At 55.3% G+C, this 15,525-nt stretch overlaps 1 protein-coding gene across 1 annotated transcript; it reads left to right on the forward strand.

The window, feature by feature from the left end:
- Nucleotides 1-456: 456 nt before the first annotated feature.
- On the forward strand, nt 457-12,655 carry LOC105483009 (tripartite motif containing 72). The gene is made up of 7 exons (XM_071084447.1): nt 457-714; nt 1,136-1,532; nt 5,829-5,924; nt 6,024-6,254; nt 7,350-7,372; nt 8,988-9,106; nt 10,316-12,655. The coding sequence occupies exons 2-7, from the start codon at nt 1,143-1,145 to the stop codon at nt 10,888-10,890; spliced, it is 1,434 nt and encodes a 477-aa protein (XP_070940548.1). The 5' UTR covers nt 457-714; nt 1,136-1,142; the 3' UTR covers nt 10,891-12,655.
- The last annotated feature ends 2,870 nt before the right edge of the window (nt 12,656-15,525 follow it).

Below are 15,525 nucleotides of genomic sequence, written 5' to 3' on the forward strand. Positions count from 1 at the left end.
ATTCTCCAAGCATTTAGAGAGGCCTACTTTGCCCCAAGGCTTGTCCTGGGTGTACTAGAGAGACCAACTTGGAGAAGACCCTCCCCTCAGCTCTGGAGGAAGAAAACATTTCAGAGTGGGGTGAGGTCCTGCCCTCCTGCAGGTGGGATAATCCTGCCAGGGTGACCTTGGTCAGCCATAAACTTGGGGAATGAATGGGCAACAGGCTGGGGAGCGGCTGCCAGCAAGGAGGAAGGAGCTGGAGAGTGTGGAGGTGGGAGTTGGGGGAGAAAGGGGAGATCCCCCCTCAATTTTCTGTCTTTTCTGTGGTGAGAAAGGTCCTGTCTCCCCGCTGGCTCTGAGCTCTGGCTACAGGCTGGCTGGGGAGGGAACAGTGGATGGGCCAAGACAGGTGGCCCTGGCATGTGATGCGTGCACGGGGACTACTCAGCTCTCACTTTTAGAACGGTTTCCGGAAGTGATGGGAGGGATTGGGCAGGGCAGCTAAATATAGTCCTGGAGCCATGGCTCAGTCTGGGAGGGTCTTCCACTGAGCACTGTGTGCCCATCACGCGTGGTGTCCACTGCCAGCTTCCCCTGTGAGTCCCTGTCCTTGCTTGGAGCCTGCTGCTTGTCTCAGATCTTTGGACACAGCCCTGACCCCAGTCCAGCTAGGCTCGACCCTTACCGGTCCTCCTTCCAGTGTCTTTCAGCCTAAGATCTCCAACCAGACCTGTGAGTCCCGTGGGCTGGAAGGGGGGGAGGGGAGGGCTGGAGATCTTGGTAAAGTGGGGGAGGGGAGTCTCGAAGTGGGGGCTCTGGAGAATTTGGGGCCAGGGCTGAGGTCAGAGGCTGAAGCCTGGGGCTAAGGCGAGGGCAAGGACAGTGGGCTAGGACCTGGGCTTGTGTTCAGGAACTGGGGTTGACCGATAGAGCATATTTTTGGAGCTGGAGCTGAGAATTGCAGTGGAGGCTACTTTTGGGCCTGAGACCGAGTTCCTCTTCCCCTTTGGCCGTCAGAGCCCCATCCAGTGTAGGATGGGAGGTCTTTACAGGCTGCGGCTTCTCCCTGCGGCGCGGCGGGCCTGGCCTGGGCCAGGGCTGGGCCGGGAGCACGGCGCCGTGGGTCCCCCTAACCGACTCCTCCTCCACCCAGGCCCGCCATGTCGGCTGCGCCCGGCCTCCTGCACCAGGAGCTGTCCTGCCCGCTGTGCCTGCAGCTGTTCGACGCGCCCGTGACAGCCGAGTGCGGCCACAGTTTCTGTCGCGCCTGCCTGGGCCGCGTGGCCGGGGAACCGGCGGCGGATGGCACCGTTCTCTGCCCCTGCTGTCAGGCCCCCACGCGGCCGCAGGCACTCAGCACCAACCTGCAGCTGGCGCGCCTGGTGGAGGGGCTGGCCCAGGTGCCGCAGGGCCACTGCGAGGAGCACCTGGACCCGCTGAGCATCTACTGTGAGCAGGACCGCGCGCTGGTGTGCGGAGTGTGCGCCTCACTCGGCTCGCACCGCGGTCATCGCCTGCTGCCCGCCGCCGAGGCCCACGCACGCCTCAAGGTGCGGGATCCGAGCGCATCGGGGTCGGAGGGGTTGTTCGGCGGCGCGGGGGCTGGCCGCTGGGGAGGTCGCTGTACTGATTTGGATTCTGAGTCTCTAAAGAGGACCTGGAGTTGCCGGGGTAGGGGGCGGGGCGAAGCAGCCAGGAAAGAGTGTCTGAGGAGCTGAAGGCGGGGCTGACAGAGGAAAGCCGCGCAGGGACGGAGACTGGCGAGAAGGGGTCTGAGCAAACCTAGGTTCCCGGCCTTAGCCTCTAGAGGGACCTGGAGATGGGAGGGCGGAGCCCCAGGGCTGGTCTGATGGGCGGGCCGGAACCAGGCGGAGCAGCGACTGACCAGCCCCTACGGCCCACGCGCTCATTCCTTCACCAGGTGGGCCGGTCGGGCAGGCTCCCTGCGCGGCGCTGGCCCACTTTGGAATGGAGGCGCGGCGTTCCCGGCCGAGCCAGGCGGCCGGGCCAGGGCTGTCCTGTGGTGCTCAGCGGAGGCCCACGCACCCCTGAAACTTCGGAACTTTGGCTGGCCTCACGGTCCCCAGGCGGGGCCTCACCAAAAGGGAGACTGGAAGGGCCAGGCAACCGGGATCTGCACTTGCGTGCGCGGACCCAGGGTGGCACCGAGAGCCCGGTCCAGGATGTTTTTCTGGGTGGAGCTGGAAGTCCCGAACGCCTTGGGAGCCCACACGTGGTTGTGTGCGTCCCGAGGTACTCAGCAGACACCCAGACAGAGGCAAATAGAGACCCACGCACACTGGCTAGTGCGTGCTATACGTGTGGCAAAAGCACACGCGTGTAGCTACCGGCGGGCACGTGTGCGCGCAGCCCCAGGAAAGTCTGTCATGAATATTTATTGGGCAGTGGAAGAAGAAATGACAGGTGCAGGGGCTGGAGGAGGCGGGGTCTGGAGGCACGGAGGCGTCCTTGGTCCCCGAGGTGGAGACACTGCCGTCGTCTTACGCTACTGGTGCGCGCGCGGGGCTGGCTTCACAGGCATTGCACTACTCCTTCCCTTGGCCTGCCTCCTAGAGGGGGTAGACTACCGTCCTTTCGTTGGTATTCGAGGCCCCCGGGCTTCCCAAGGACCCAGCCTCTCAGTCCCGCCAGCTCCTGCCTGGCCCAGTTCAGCCCAGGCCTAGCTGGTGGTCTCCTAGCTCAGGGCAGGAGCCTTCTCCCGGAAGCCCTTCCATCCCAGCACACCTGTGCTTAAGAAAGAAAAGAAAGAAATTCAAGTTGAAGCTGGGGACTGTGCGACTGCGCGAGGGCTTTGAGCGCATTCCAACCTCGCCCAACCTTGCCCGTCTTTATCTGCGAAGAGAGCACGGAACCCATGAAACGGAACAGGGCCCAGGCAGCCCAGGAGCCTGGAAGGGGGCAGTGGGGCGAGATGCAGCCCACCGGGGTTCGCTGCAGCCCAGCCCTTCGCCGCCGGGAGGGGCTGGCCGGAGGTCTGAGGGAAGACCCCAGGAGGGACCCTGAAGGAGGAGGGGAACAGGAAGGCTCTGGGCGGGACCCGACGCCTGGGTCCTTGGCGAGGAAGCGGAGTTGGGTCCCTAGATCACGTACCAGCTCAGAGTGGCCCTCGCGCGGCCCGCGGCGGCTGTGCCGCCTCCTCCAGCATGCCCATGTCGAGCAGCACGGCCACGACGAACTCGACTGCGTAGTCCTCGTAGTAGGAGGCGACCAGCTGGTCGGTGAGGTCCACGATGTCTAGCTGCCCGAGTGCGCCCCGCGGGATACGCTCAAAGCCCTCGCGCAGTGGCACAGTCCCCAGTTTCATCTTGAATTTTTCTTTCTTTTATTTTCTTTCTTTTTTCTTTTTTTTTTTTTGAGACTGACTCTTGCTCTGTAGCCCAGGCTGGAGTGCAGTGGCGCGATCTCCGCTCACTGCAAGCTCCGCCGCCTCCGGTGTTCACGCCATTCTCCTGCCTCATCCTCCCGAGTAGCTGGGACTACAGGCGCCCGCCACCACGCCCGGCTAATTTTTTTTGTATTTTTAGTAGAGAGGGGGTTTCACCGTGTTAGCTAGGATGGTCTCGATCTCCTGACCTCGTGATCCGCCCGCCTTCGCCTCGCCTCCCAAAGTGCTGGAATTACAGGCATGAGCCACCCCGCCCGGCCCATCTTGAACTTCTTGAGCTCCTCCGGGGTCAGGTTCTCCAGCACCTTCAGGATGGCCTCTCGCTTCCTTCCTATGGCTCAGCCCTGAGCCTCTGAGCCTGGGAGGGCCTGGAGCCATCAGGTCCTACCTTTCCTGCAGCAGGTGGAGCCGCCGCCCCCGGGGATGAACTGGGGAGGAGACTGATCTGGCAGCTCATATTCAACCCTGTGGCTCCTGCCGGAAGGGGACTCTGCAAACACCACCTAGAGGGTCCCCTAGTTTCCCCTGGGAAAGTGGGGGCACCAAATTGTTGAGGTGGGGATTGCTGTTCCCAATCTGCAGAGAAGGAAACAGGTTGGAAGTCATGGAGGCAGGAGTGGAACTCATTCCATGGCCAGGCATCTTCCAGCAAAGAAGTGGCTTTGTAGCCTGGCATGGTTGCTCATGCTTGTAGTGCCAACTATTCAGGAGGCTGAAGCAAAAGGATTGCTTGAGCCTAGGAGTTCGAGGATGCAGAGCTGTGATTGTGCCACTGCACTCCAGCCTAGGCAATCCTGTCTCAAAAAAAAAAAAAAAAAAAATTTTTTTCTTTGGTAGGAGTATTGGGAGCTCTCCTATATTTGCATATTTGTATTTGAGGTCTTGGGTGAGATCTAGACCACGGAGTGTTTGGTTCGTCTATGCAGGGGATTTTTTTTTTTTTTTTTTTTTTTTTTTTTAAACGGAGTCTTGCTCTGTCTCCCAGGCTGGAGTGCAGTGGCACATTCTTGGCTCACTGCAACCTCTGCCTCCCTAGTTCAAACCATTCTCCTGCCTCAGCCTTCCGAGTAGCTGGGATTACAGGCACCTGCCACTGTGCCCGGCTAATTTTTGTATTTTTAGTAGAGATGGAGTTTCACCATCTTGGCCTGGCTGACCTCGAACTCATGACCTTGTGATCCACCCACCTCGGCCTCCCAAAGTGCTGGGATTACAGGCGTGAGCCACCACACCCGGCCAGCAGGGGACATTTTAATTAAATTCCGTGCCCCCCACTCCAAGCCCATGCATGTACAGGCTGGCTGACGTGGGGGTTAGGCTGACAGTCTGACTGAGGCTGATGTTCTGCTTTTAGGTAAGAGAGGAAGCCCAGGCGTAGGGGGAGTTTGCCTTTCTTCTTTCATATATCCTTCACGTAGCCCCTGAGGTCTGTTGTGTGCCAAGCTCTGTGCCTGCCTGTCTGGTGGGAGAGACCAAACCACTTTGGCGTTTGCCATCCTCACAAAGACCTGTGCTATGGGGCCGACTGCTGAGCAGAGGGGATCAGGGAAGGCAAGGCCAGGGAGGGGTCAACAAAACAGACAAGGGGCTGGGGGTGTGGTGGTTCACACCTGTAATCCCAGCATGCTGGGAGGCTGAGGTGGGAGGATTGCTTGAGGCCAGGAGTTGGAGACTAGCCTGGGCAATATAGTGAGATTGTCTCTACAAAAACATTTTAAAAAATCATGGCCAGGCGTGGTGGCTCATGTCTATAATTCCAGCACTTTGGGAGGCTGAGGTGGGTGGATCACCTGAGGTCAGAAGTTTGAGAGCAGCCTGGCCAACATGGTGAAATCCTGTCTCTATTAAAGATATCACAATTAAGCCAGGCCTGGTGGTGCACCAAAATTAGTACCAGCTACTTGGGAGGCTGAGGTAGGAGAATCACTTGAACCCAGGAGGCAGAGGTTGCAGTGAGCTGAGATTGTGCCACTGCATTGCAGCCTGGGCGACAGAGTGAGACCCCATCTCAAAAAAAAAAAAAAAAAAAAATCAAAAAATTTGCTGGGCATGGTGGTGTGTGCTTATAGTTCCAGCTACTTGGGACTTGGGAGACTGAGGTGATAGGGTCAATTAAGCCTGGGAGGTTGGGGCTGTAGTTAGCTGTGATCGTGACACTGCACTCCAGGATGACTCCAGAGCGAGACCCTGTCTCAAAACAAAACATCAAAATAAATAAATAAAAAAACCGCACCAAAATAGGCAAGGGGCAGGGGAAGCATTCGGACCTCAGGAGTAGCAACGGCTGGGGCTGGTAGGCATGTAAGTGGGTTTGGGGATGGGAAGATGGCTGGAGGAGGAAGTGGCATTGAGGTTGAGCCACAGAGGACAGGTTTAGGTTGGGAGGTGTGGGTTTGGGGTGAGTGGCATCCCCATCACTTCTCCATGCCTGGCCCCCCAGACGCAGCTGCCACAGCAGAAACTGCAGCTGCAGGAGGCATGCATGCGCAAGGAGAAGAGTGTAGCTGTGCTGGAGCATCAGCTGGTGGAGGTGGAGGTGAGGACTTCATAGGGCCATGTCTCGGGGGCTGGGGGCCAGGCTAGGGGTCTCCAGCCAAGAGCCTTTATTCCGTCAATCACTGCCCCATTCCCGCAGGAGACAGTGCGTCAGTTCCGGGGGGCCGTAGGGGAGCAGCTGGGCAAGATGCGGGTGTTCCTGGCTGCACTGGAGGGCTCCTTGGACCGTGAGGCAGAGCGTGTGCGGGGTGAGGCAGGGGTCGCCTTGCGCCGGGAGCTGGGGAGCCTGAACTCTTACCTGGAGCAGCTGCGGCAGATGGAGAAGGTGCTGGAGGAGGTGGCCGACAAGCCGCAGACTGAGTTCCTAATGGTGAGCACTGGGTGACCCCCCCCGTCCCCTCCCTGCCTCAGCCCCCTCACTGCTCAGGCCCCAGAGACCTCATCCCATTGTCAGATAGGCCCAGAGAGGGGCAGGGATGAGCCAGCGTCACATGTCCGGGAGGGGCAGGCCTCAGGGCTGCTGTATGGTTGTTTAGGCTGAGCACTGCATAAGGACATTGTATTAAGTGAGCACTATTCATATCACAGACCTTGTCGGTTTATATATTTATTAGGACACTTTTTTTTTTTTTTTTTTTTTTAAGGCAGGGTCTCACTCTGTCATCCAGACTGGAGTGCAGTGGCATGACCATAGCTCACTGAAGCCTTGACTTTGTAGGCTCAGGCAGTCCTCCAATCTCAGCCTCCCATAGCTGGGACTCTAGGCACTTACCACCATGCCTGGCTAATTTTTGTATTTTTAGTAGAGATAGGGTCTCACTATGTTGCCCAGACTGGTCTCAAATGCCTGGACTCAAGCAATCTGCCTGCCTTGGCCTCCAAAAGTGCTGGGATTACAGGTGTGAGCCACTGCACCCAGCCTATTAGGACAGTTTTCTATCAGGTGGAATCAGAGTTGCTTGGAGGCGAAGATACCTTTTTGTAATCCACATAAAAGTGAAGGGTTAGGGGTGGCCTTGAGTTCTAGGTCTCTTTTGGCTTTTTTGTTTTTTTTTGTGAGACAGGACTTTGCTCTGTTGCCCAGGCTGGAGTGCAGTGGTGTGATCTTGGCTCACTGCAACCTCCTCCTCCCAGGTTCAAGTGATTTTCCTGGCTCAGCCTCCCAAGTAGCTGGGATTACAGGTGCCTGCCACCAGGCCCAGCTAATTTTTTTGTAATTTTGGTGGAGATGGGTTTCACCATGTTGGCCAGGCTGGTCTCGAACTCCTGGCCTCAAGCAATCCATCTGCCTTGGCCTCCCAAAATGTTGAGATTGCAGGCATGAGCCACCTCATCTGGCCTCTTTGAGCTTTTCTGATTCTTCCTGACCTTGCACTTAGCATTCCTAGTTGTCTACCCCATCCTCAAAAGTCTCCAGTGTCCCCAACATCGGCTTCACCACCATTCTCTTTTTCTCTCTCTCCAGAAATACTGCCTGGTGACCAGCAGGTGAGAGCAACCTGGCCCTGCCCCTTTGCCCGACTTGTCCCAGTCTTCTAGGGACACCAGCCGGCTCACTCTCCACTCACTACTGTGCCTGCACACCTGCAATTCAGTCTGCTGCCCCACCCCTGCCTGAACACATGGTTATAGACAGAAATGATCTGGACGGATCCTTTTGCTCAGGGACCTCCTAGACTGGTGCCATGAGACACATGTGGGTGGGGACAAAGGCATCACTGTGTGCTCAGTGGGGCTGTGGAGGGAAAGGGGTGGCCAGGCATGGAGTGAATGTTTGAGATGGGCCCTGGAGGGATGAACAGGAGTTGGCTAGGCAAAGTGCTGGGAGAAGAAGGGCATTGCGAGGAGAAGGGCATTGCGGGGAGAAGGGCATTGCTGGGAGAAGAAGGGCATTGCTGGGAGAAGGACATTGCTGGAAGAAGAAGGGCATTGTGAGGAGAAGGGCATTGCTGGGAGAAGGGCATTGCTGGGAGGAGGGCATTATGGGGAGAAGGGCATTGCGAGGAGAAGGGCATTGCTGGGAGAAGGGCTTTGCTGGGAGAAGGGCATTACTGGGAGAAGAAGGGCATTGCTGGGAGAAGGACATTGTGGGGAGAATGGTATTGCTGGAAGAAGAAGGGCATTGCAGGGAGAAGGGCATTGTGGGGAGAAGGGCGTTGCTGGGAGAAGGGCATTGCGGGGAGAAGGGCGTTGCTGGAAGAAAGGTGTGGGAGAAGGGCATTGTTGGGAGAAGGGTGTTTCTGGGAGAAGGGCATTGCTGGGAGAGGGGACAGCCAGCTAGAGGGCTGGCGAGTGGGAGGGAAGAGGAACTGGGGTAGTAGGTGTGTGTATACTGGCAAAGCTGAGAAGCTTGGACCTTATCCCAAAAGAAGGATGAAAAAAAATGTAGTTGGGCTGGGTATGGTGGCTCACGCCTGTCATCCAAGCACTTTGGGAGGCTGAGGCGGGTGGATCATCTGAGGTCAGGAGTTCGAGACCAGCCTGGCCAACGTGGCAAAACCTCCTCTCTACTAAAAACACAAAAATTAGCCAGACATGGTGGCAGACACCTATAATCCCAGCTACTTGGGTGGCTGAGGCAGGAGAATTGCTTGAACTCGGGAGGCAGAGGCTGCAGTGAGCCAAGATCATGCCACTACACCCCAGCCTGGGTGATAGAGTCAGACTCAATCTCAAAAAAACAAAACAAAATAAAAAAAAGACCAATAAACAGTGGTAAAATATATGTAACATAAAATTGACAATATTAAGCTTCTTTTTTTTTTTTTTTTTAAAGACAGGATCTTGCTATGTTGCCCAGACTGGACTCAAATTTCTGAGCTCCAGTGAGCCTCCTGAGTCAGCCTCCCTGGGCAGCTGGGACTACACTCTACCTGGCTCATTTTAAGCATTTTTAAGTGTGCATTTAAAATTCAGTGGTGCTAAGTACATTCACATTGTACAACCATCACCAGTGCTTACCTCCAGAATTTTCTCATCTTCCCAAATCAAAACACCAAAGGAAGAGTTTTAAGCAGGGGTGCGATGTGGAGAGATCCTGGAATCCCCCCAGCCCTTGTCCTCCCCGCTCACAGATGCCTCCCCTTACCCTCCCCACCCCCAGGCTGCAGAAGATCCTGGCAGAGTCTCCCCCACCCGCCCGTCTGGACATCCAGCTGCCAATCATCTCAGATGACTTCAAATTCCAGGTGTGGAGGAAGATGTTCCGGGCTCTGATGCCAGGTACCGGGAGGGACTGGCTCAGGTTTGTGTGTGACTGGGCAGTTGATGGGAGGCCCTACCCACCCTGGAGAGGCCTCCCAGTCCCAACTGGGGAGGCCACTGAAGGAAGTACCCAATGCCCCTTTGCCTCTGGGGTTCCCCCCTGCAGTCCTCTAACCTGTGTTGGGAGGAGGGCCTTTGAGAGCATGGGGTTTGCAGTGGGTGACTGACACGAAGATGCTGCTGTTGTTGGCGGCATGGAACGCTGGGGCCTAGGTCTGAGCCACTGACTTGCCTTGTGATCCTTGGTCAGTCTCTGCCGCTCTCTGGACAGTGGAGATGATAAATCCTGCCAGTTGGGGACTGAGGCTCTGCAGAGCTCCTGGAACCCTGGGGACTGGCCTGGGTTAGAGAGTGACTCTGGTGTCCTGTGGCTGGGGAGGCCCAAGGGCTCAGTTCCTCCCTGCAAGAGCTGGATGATGCAGGTTACAGAGCTCTGGGGCATACACATTGCTGGGGCAGCCCTTCCTTGCCTCAGTGGAGGTGGGAATGCAGACAGCCTCATTTTATTCGAGAGAAAACTAAGGCTCAGAGACTGGGTCTAGGCTGATGTAAAGATCGGGCTCCTTGACCTTGGGCCTTGGGCCTTGTTCTGGGCCTCAGATGGTGATGCCTTGTACCAATTTAGTTCTGTTGGCCGGGTTCGGCGGCTTACGCTTGTAATTCCAAAACTTTGGGAGGCCGAGGTGGGAGGATCACTTGAGCCCAGGAGTTCGAGACCAGCCTGGGCAACATAGTGAGACCCCTTGTCTCTACAAAAACTTAAAAAAATTAGCCAGGTGTAGTGGCACATGCTTGTAGTACCAGCTACTTGGCAGATGGGAGGATTGCTTGAGCCTGGGAGTTGGAGGTTGCAGTGAGCCAAGGTTGCACCACTGTGCTCCAGCCTGGGCCACAGAGTGAGACCCTGCCTCAAAAAAAAAAAAAAAAAAAAAAAAAAAAAGAAAGAAAATGCAGGCCTGCCTGCCACCCTAGAGGGAAGCAAAAGCAATCATGGCCTCATCTCACAGCTGAGCAAACTGAAGTTGAGCCAGGTGTGGTCTTGTGGCCCAAGCCGGTGAACAGAGATGCCAAGAGGATTAGGGGAGACAAAGCTGGCCTGTAATTGGTTGGGAGAAGGCCCCAGCGAGGCAGAAACCTAGGGTTTTCTGATCGTGGTCTCTCTGGCAGCGCTGGAGGAGCTGACCTTTGACCCGAGCTCTGCGCACCCCAGCCTGGTGGTGTCTTCCTCCGGCCGCCGCGTGGAGTGCTCGGAGCAGAAGGCGCCGCCGGCGGGGGAGGACCCGCGCCAGTTCGACAAGGCGGTGGCGGTGGTGGCGCACCAGCAGCTCTCCGAGGGCGAACACTACTGGGAGGTGGAGGTGGGCGACAAGCCGCGCTGGGCGCTGGGCGTGATCGCGGCCGAGGGGCCCCGCCGCGGGCGCCTGCACGCGGTGCCCTCGCAGGGCCTGTGGCTGCTGGGGCTGCGTGAGGGCAAGATCCTGGAGGCTCACGTGGAGGCCAAGGAGCCGCGCGCTCTGCGCAGCCCCGAGCGGCGGCCCACGCGCATCGGCCTCTACCTGAGCTTCGGCGACGGCGTCCTCTCCTTCTACGATGCCAGCGACGCCGACGCGCTCGTGCCGCTTTTTGCCTTCCACGAGCGCCTGCCTGGGCCCGTGTACCCCTTCTTCGACGTGTGCTGGCACGACAAGGGCAAGAACTCCCAGCCGCTGCTGCTCGTGGGGTCCGAAGGCGCCGAAGCCTGAGCCGCCGGACGGGTCCGGGAGGGGCGCAGGGACCTGGGTTGGAGCTTAGGTCTCCTTGGTCGGGTCTGAAGGGAGAAGGGTGGGGTGCGGGTTGCCAGGGCCCAGGGGGCTGGGAACTGGGGAGTCTCCCAGAATACTGACGTGGGGGTAGGACTGGCTTGGTGGCTCATACCTGTAATCCCAGCACTTTGGGAGACGGAGTCGGGTGGATCACCTGAGGTAAGGAGTTCAAGACCAGTCTGGGCAACATGGTGAAACCCGTTTCTACTAAAAATACAAAAATTAGCTGGGCGCGGTGGTGTAGCCTGTAATCCTAGCTACTTGGGAGGCCGAGGCAAGAGAATTGCTTGAACCCAGGAGGTGGAGGTTGCAGTGAGCAGACATTGTGCCACTGCACTCTAGCCTGGGCGACAAGAGTGATACTTTGTCTCAAAAAAGGAAAAAAAAAAAAAAAGAAGCATGGGGGTTGGCATGGCCTCGGGACTGCTGGTGAGGGGTTGGGGTGATGCTGGGGACAAGACCCAGTGGGGTAGGGAGATCTGGAGTCAGGTCAGTGGGGAAATCAGAATTTGGGAACCAGGAGCCCTGAGAATTCCAGACAGAAACTAAGGTTGAGCGAGGGAGGGCCAGGGCCAGGTAGGGGGATTGACAGGAGGAGCTTGAGAACCTGTAGAGTAAGGGGCTCCTTCAGCCTCACACTCCCCTCCTCCTTAGGCCTTGGGTCCCCCACTTCAGACTCACCTTACCCAAAGGCCTTCCCCTTAGTTCTCCACCTTAGGCATGCATTCAAATCACCTTTTTAAAGCCCTTAACCATGACTTGTTAAAGCATAGGGTGCTAAGTTTCTGATTTAGTAGGTCAGACAGGTCAAAAAATGCTCCTTTCTTTCTTTCTTTTTTTTTTTTTGAGACGGAGTCTTGCTCTTTCACCCAAAGCTAGAGTGCAGTGGTGCCATCTCGGCTCACTGTAACCTCTGCCTCCAGGGTTCAAGCAATTCTCATGCCTCAGTCTCTCAAATAGCTGGGACTACAGACGCCTGCCACCACACCTGGCTATTTATTTTTATTTTTTATTTTTAGTAGGGGTTCACCATGTTGGCCAAGCTGATTTCGAACTTCTGACCTCAAGGATTCACCCGCCTTGGCCTGCCAAAGTGCTGGAATTACAGGCATGAGCCACTTTGCCTGGCCGAAAATGCCCATTTTTTTTTTTTTTTAATTTAGTTTTTGTAGAAATGGTGTCTCATTATGTTGCCCAGGCTGATCTTGAACTCTTGGCCTCAAGTGATTCTCCTGCCTTGGCCTTCCAAGTGCTGGGATTACAGGTGTGAGCCACCATGCCCTGCCAAAAATGTGCATTTCTGGCAGGTTCCCAGGTGACGCTGCTGGCCACAGGGGCTGACGCTGGGGGAAGCCCTGACCTAGTGCACATCCCACTGGGCTCTTCACTCTCAGTGTAGATCGAGGAGAGGCATAGGTCCAAAAATATGTTTCCCCTGTCAAAAACATGTAAGGTTTGCACCAGGAGTGGAAGGAAACAAATAAACATAAACCAACGCAGAGACATTTAAGGGCTGGGCACTCATGCCTGTAATCCCAACACTTTGGGAGATTGAGGCAAGAGGATCATTTGAGGCCTGGAGTTTGAGACCGGCCTGGGCAACACAGCGAGACCCTATCGCAACAAAAACCAGAAAAACAACAAAAAGAAGACATTGGAAAACTGCCAGAGCTGTTTCTAGGCAAATAAACAACCTTCGACTTAACTTGCTTTGACTCTGGGATATGTTTATCGAGCGTCTTGAACGTTGAGGAAGCCAGTTAAGAGAAAGAGCCCCATGCCAAGGTCACACTGGTCCCTGCTGCTCATGGGGAAGAGAAGGGCCCCCACTAGATGTCCCAGAACTGGCCACTCCCCACTTACTTGCTGGTTCACACCTTCTTTGGTTTTAGCGCGCAGGCATTTCTTGGGCTCTGGAGTAACCACTGAGGCCAGAGTGAGAGTCCCTCTTCCCTGGAGGGAGAGGCCTTTGGGGATCCAGACAGTCTTCTCTCCTGAGGGAAGACGCTGGCCTGGGGTCACTCATTCTCACGGGGAGGGTGTGCTGGTGGGATAGGTGGAAGGGCCTGGGGCCCGGGCAGCCCATTGCGGGGGTTTTCTCAGGAGATGGTGGGTATGGGACTAAGGGTGAAAGGGAGGTTGTGAGTTGGGTAAGAAAGGCCTGAGGATCTGGCAGGGGAAGGCGGCACACCTGGGTGTGTCTCCCAGAGGAAGGCCTGTGGAGCCCTGGCTTCAGGAGACAGAAGAGAGGATTAATGGTAGAAGCTCTTTTATGTTAGAAAATAAAACAATATAGTAAAGGGATTATTTGGTTGTAAAATTCAATACCATTAATAAAACTATTATATTCTGACTCCTTCCTCATTAAATCTGCGTGAAAAGACAAATGACTTACTGCAAGGCCTCCTAATTGCCCTCTAGCCTTCAATCTTGACTTGGTAATGTTTCTAAAAATGCAAATGTGGTCACAGACTCAGTTGCTCAAAACTGTCAACAGCTCCCTCTTGCCTGTAGGATAAAGCCCCCAGTCTTTGGCTTAGCATTTGAGCTGTTCTGCCATGTTTTTTTTGTTTGTTTGTTTTGTTTTTTGAGACGGCGTCTCTTGCTCTGAACCCAGCCCAGCTTCATCTTTTATTTTATTATTATTATTATTATTATTATTATTTTTTTTTTGAGACGGAGTCTTGCTGTGTCTCCCAGGCTGGAGTGCAGTGGCGTGATCTCGGCTCACTGCAAGCTCTGCCTCCTGGGTTCAGGCGATTCTCCTGCCTCAGCCTCTCGAATAGCTGGGACTACAGGCGCCCGCCACCATGCCCAGCTAGTTTTTATATTTTTAATAGAGACGGGGTTTCACCATGTTGGTCAGGATGGTCTCAATCTCTTGACCTCATGATCCGCCCGCCTCGGCCTCCCAAAGTGCTGAGATTACAGGCGTGAACCACCGTGCCCAGCCACCATGTTTTTGTTTGTTTGTTTGTTTGTTTTGTTTGAGACAGAGTCTTGTTCTGTTGCCCAGGCTGGAGTACAGTGGTGTGATCACTGCAACCTCCGTCTTCTAGGTTCAAGGGATTCTCCTGCCTCAGCCTCCGGAGTAGCTGGGATTAAAGGCACCTGCCACCATGCCCAGCTAATTTTTGTATTTTTAGTAGAGATGGGGGTTCCACCATGTTGGCCAGGCTGGTCTCGAACTCCTGACCTCAGGTGATCCACCCATCTTGGCCTCCCAAAGTGCTAGGATTACAGGCTGGCCTTCCAGCCTCATCTGTTTTTAATTAAAAAACAATTTTTTTTTTTTGAGATAAGGTCTTGCTCTGTCGCACAGGCTGGAGTGCAATGGTGTGATCGTGGCTCACTGCAGCCTTGATCTCCTGGACTCACATGATCCTCCCACTCCAGCCTCCTGAGTAGCTAGGATGGCAGGCACCCACCACCATGCCTGACTATTTATTTTTTGTATTTTGGTAGAGATGAGGTCTCACTGTATTGTCCATGCTGGTCTCGAGCTCCTGGCCTCAAGCGATCCTCCCATCTCAGCTTCCCAAAGTGTTGGGATTACAGGTGTGAGCCACTGAGCCCAGCCCAGCTTCATCTTTTATTTTATTATTATTTTTTGAGACGGAGTCTCGCTGTGTCACCCAGGCTGGAGTGCAGTGGCGTGATCTCGGCTCACCGCAACTTCTGCCTCCCAGGTTCAAGTGATTCTCCTGCCTCAGCCTCCCGAGTAGCTGGGACTATAGGTGGGTGCCACTATGCCTGGCTGATTTTTGAATTTCTGGTAGGGATGGGGGTTTCACTATGTTGGCCAGCCTGGTTTCGAACTCCTGACCTCAGGTGATCCGCCCGCCTTGGCCTCCCAAAGTACTAAGATTACAGGTGTGAACTGCCGCGCCTGGCCCCAGCTTCATCTTAAAAAGAAAAACTCTCTGTTTTAATATCTAACAGGGCAAATATTGAAAGATAAACCCCACATAACAAAAGCCCTTTGGGATCCTAGTGTTGGGGAAAGGCTGTCCATTGACTGTCACTGAACTCTATGTCACTGCCCAGGCTAAGGACTGTGGGGGAGGGACCTGTGGTCTCCCATGTTGCTCCTCACACTGTGGACTGGGCTGTGGGCTGTGTCCAGCCTCACCTTGGACCACCACCCGTGCATGTCTACACTCTGGCCATGCTGAACTGCTGGGGTCTCTGTACCTCCTTTTTTTTTTTTTTTTTTGAGATGGAGTCTTGCTCTGTTGCCCAGGGTGGAGTGCAATGGCATGATCTCAGCTCACTGCACCCTCCGCCTCCCAGGTTCAAGTGATTCCCCTGCCTCAGACTCTCCAGTAGCTAGGGTTACAGGCACCCAGCACCACGCCAGGTTACTTTTTTCACTTTTATTTTCATTTTTAGTAGAGGCAGGGTTTTGCCATGTTGGCCAGGCTGGTCTCGAACTCCTGACCTCAAATGATCTGCCCGCCTCAGCCTCCCAAAGTGCTGGGATTACAGGCGTGAGCTGCCGGGCCTGGCCCCTGCACTTCTTTTTTAGGAATGTCGGTTCCATCCCACTTATCCTTCATGGCTCTCCTGCAACAC

Source organism: Macaca nemestrina, chromosome 18 (assembly GCF_043159975.1).
Source record: "Macaca nemestrina isolate mMacNem1 chromosome 18, mMacNem.hap1, whole genome shotgun sequence".
Lineage (NCBI taxonomy): Eukaryota > Metazoa > Chordata > Mammalia > Primates > Cercopithecidae > Macaca > Macaca nemestrina.

Coding starts and splice junctions, on each gene's coding strand:
- LOC105483009 (XM_071084447.1), top strand. CDS start 1,143: ATGTCGGCTGCGCCCGGCCTCCTGCACCAGGAGCTGTCCTGCCCGCTG. Junction 5,925..6,023: donor ATCAGCTGGTGGAGGTGGAG/GTGAGGACTTCA, acceptor CCATTCCCGCAG/GAGACAGTGCGTCAGTTCCG. Junction 7,373..8,987: donor TACTGCCTGGTGACCAGCAG/GTGAGAGCAACC, acceptor CCCCACCCCCAG/GCTGCAGAAGATCCTGGCAG.